The sequence below is a fragment of the Etheostoma cragini genome, chromosome 9 (genome assembly GCF_013103735.1).
Source record: "Etheostoma cragini isolate CJK2018 chromosome 9, CSU_Ecrag_1.0, whole genome shotgun sequence".
NCBI classification, from domain to species: Eukaryota; Metazoa; Chordata; class Actinopteri; order Perciformes; family Percidae; genus Etheostoma; species Etheostoma cragini.
Window position 1 is genome coordinate 228166 of NC_048415.1, and position 3155 is coordinate 231320.

General features: G+C 45.8%; 2 protein-coding genes across 2 annotated transcripts in view; one reads left to right on the top strand and one right to left on the bottom strand.

Annotated features, from left to right (window-relative positions):
- LOC117950770 (excitatory amino acid transporter 5-like) overlaps nt 1-375 on the bottom strand; it is a 1903-nt gene extending 1528 nt beyond the window's left edge. The window contains exon 1 of the mRNA XM_034882109.1: nt 353-375. Coding sequence (XP_034738000.1) covers nt 353-375 — 23 coding nt within the window. The remainder of the gene's footprint in view (nt 1-352) is intronic.
- A 488-nt stretch (nt 376-863) lies between these two features.
- Nucleotides 864-3155, top strand: part of LOC117950773 (excitatory amino acid transporter 5-like) — a 5313-nt gene continuing 3021 nt past the window's right edge. The window contains exons 1-2 of the mRNA XM_034882113.1: nt 864-1217; nt 1722-1801. Of these exons, the coding sequence (XP_034738004.1) occupies nt 957-1217; nt 1722-1801 (341 nt within the window). The 5' untranslated portion in view covers nt 864-956. The remainder of the gene's footprint in view (nt 1218-1721; nt 1802-3155) is intronic.

The window sequence follows — 3155 nt, forward strand, 5'->3', positions numbered from 1 at the left end:
CATTACAGCTTGTTTCTAACATTACAGCTTGTTTCTTACCCATCACAATGAACACAACCAGACTCCACTGCATCTTCGTCCTGTTAGAAGATAATAAACAGTTATTTTGGGATTAAATCAGGATTATTTTACTAGATAACTTGTTGCAATTATTAAAGAAACAACAAAGTTAAACAAGTCAACAGTGTGACAGCTTGGAACGGGACATTTGCATTCAAACGTTGGATGTTTTGAATATGTCATAAAATAAATAATATAAAAATATTGGCGGAGTGAATGAACAACAGCCTGTCTTTATGTTTAGGGATGCTTCGTATAACCCAGTCCCTCAGGATGCAAATCAGACATTTACCTATTCATCACATTCAGCTGCATCTTAACTCTGGTTTATTTGGTAAAAGTAGTGATTATTTACATGGAGTCTGGTGGAGATATGCTGCTCTATACACACTAAAAGTAGTGATTATTTACATGGAGTCTGGTGGAGATATGCTGCTCTATTCACACTAAAAGTAGTGATTATTTACATGGAGTCTGGTGGAGATATGCTGCTCTATACATGCTAAAAGTAGTGAATATTTACATGGAGTCTGGTGGAGATATGCTGCTCTATACACACTAAAAGTAGTGATGGAGAAAGCCTCTTCATCATCATCAGCCTGCAGATGAAGCAGTGTGTGTGTGTGTGTGTGTGTGTGTGTCTTTGTGTGTGTGTGTGTGAATGTTTGAATATAATGTTATCAGATATCTTGATAACAATAGTTTTTTTGTATCTGGAGGAAACAGAGCCCGCCCCCCCTTTTAAGCCTCTTAGCGGCTGTAAGTCTCCGGTAGCCACCGGTGATCTAATCCACAGCGGAAACCTTCCCTCGTCTTTCTCTCCCTCGGTTTCTCGGTTCCTGTCACCCTGCCAGACCCGGACCCAGACCCAGACCCAGACCCGGAGTACCCTGGACATGGACGAGCTTCTGCTACCGAGCGGCGGCGGCGGCAGTGGGGGGGAGGAGGCGCCCTCGGACACCGGTTCCTACGCCCCGGCGTCCGCCCAGCCGAGCGTGGGCGACCGCGTGGAGCCGCTCCTCCACGGGCTGGGGACCCGGACCCGGAGCCTGAGGGATTTCATGAAGAGGAACGGGCTGCTGACGTTGTCCGTCATCTCCGTGCTCACCGGCTGCACCATGGGCTTCATGCTGAGGGGGACGCACCTGTCCACGCAGGTAAGACACACACCTGTCCACGCAACACACACCTGTCCATGCGGTAACAGCGCACCTGTCAATCAACGGTTGTTACTTGATTTCGATATCGGACAGAAAATAGCTAAAAACCCATAACATGCACTTGTGTGTGTGTCTCTCTGTATATGTGTGTGTGTGTGTGTGTGTTTGTGTCTCACTGTGTGTGTGCGCGTCTGTGTTGGTGTGTGTGTGGCTCTGTCTATGTGGGTGTGTGTGTGTGAGTGTCTCTGTGTGTGTGTTTGTGTGTGTGTGTGTGTGTCTGTTTCTGTGTGTGTGTGTGTGTGTGTGTGTGTCCGTGTGTGTGTATGTGTGTGTGTATGTGTGTGTGTGTGTGTGTGTGTGTGTGTGTGTGTCTGTGTGTGTGTGTCAGTGTGTGTGTGTGTGTGTGTCTGTGTCTGTGTGTGTGTGTGTGTGTGTGTGTCTGTTTCTGTGTGTGTGTGTCTGTGTGTGTGTGTCTGTGTGTGTGTGTGTGTGTGTCTCCAGGCTAAGATCTACTTCTCCTTCCCCGGGGAGCTGCTGATGAGGATGCTGAAGATGCTCATCCTCCCCCTCATCACCTCCAGGTGTGTGACCTTGTGACATCACACCCTCGTCGTCGTCATGGTGACTTACGTTTGGGGTTAAAAAGCTGAACATCTAACGTTATTCAGCGTGCCGATGTAACCAGAGCAACCAGAGCAACGACCATTATCACCCATACTTCTTATTGTTATTCTGACAGATCTTCGTCCCGCTACTAGTCCCGGAGCGTTGCCAACACGCGCACACACAATACATCACAACGTGCGTAATAATCGGGAATGGTGGGCTATGACTTTTCTAAGAGATTTGTCGCGCGATTTTCACGAAATTAGCAAAAAACGGCGAAAGATTTCTTATTGACTTGAATGGGAAATGTTCGGGAAATCTCTCAACATCGCTCCAACCCCCCCCCTCTTTGGGACCGTGCTGTATCGCCATACTTTAACGTAGAAACATGATTAAAACCGAAGACAAGACTTTGGTGTTTATTGGGTTGAACGGGCGTTCAGATATCAAAGACGGTTTCTCCAGAATCCCGGTCTACGTATCGACCCGTTTTCAGACCGTCTCAGATTTTCCAATGTGTGTGTATGTGGTGGAATGTTGATTAAAAAAATCATCTTGGTTGTCTCTCTAGAACTTGCTCCCACACCAACAGTTCTAACTTGTCATGGACAATTTATACATCACAACGTAGGTATTCTTGTCTAGTTTCAGCCAATGTGCTCATGTATCTAATATGAATTATATTTTTTGCTCAGCGACCTTTCAAATGACAAGAGTTCCCAATCTTCCTCCATTCACCGTCATGTTAAACATCGTTCACATTTCTGAGCAGAACGCAGAGCAAAGCACTTTTTTACATCGCTGATACGCCCACAATTATAACTTTATCCACATGAATATTATATCAAAACGTTCACAAAGGCCTTCTGGTGCCCACAATGACCTTATTTTATTGGTAGCTAGTATCCCTTTGATGATATGATCATTTGTTTGAGAGCTTGTTCAGTGTCTGAATAGCTGGTGACAGCAGGTGCCAGGTGCAGATCAATGAGATGACATCACAGAGATGAAAGGCTTCCTATTGGTCCTTGGTAACCAGGCAACCATACTCTGTATGTCTGTCTGTGGACATCTATCCGTCTCCCTCTCTCTCAGACACACACACACACACACACGCACACACACACACGCACACACGCACACAGACACACACACAGTTCCTAACGTCTTAAAAAGGTTTTAGGAAGTTATATCTCTGAAGGGTTAAGACACTTATTATTTTTTATTAATTTGTATTGCTATGTGGATGTGCACCAAGTAGTAGGCACACTGATAACACTTCTGTGGAATCTTCTAGTTGGTTCTAATGTTGTGTGCAGCCCCCCCCCC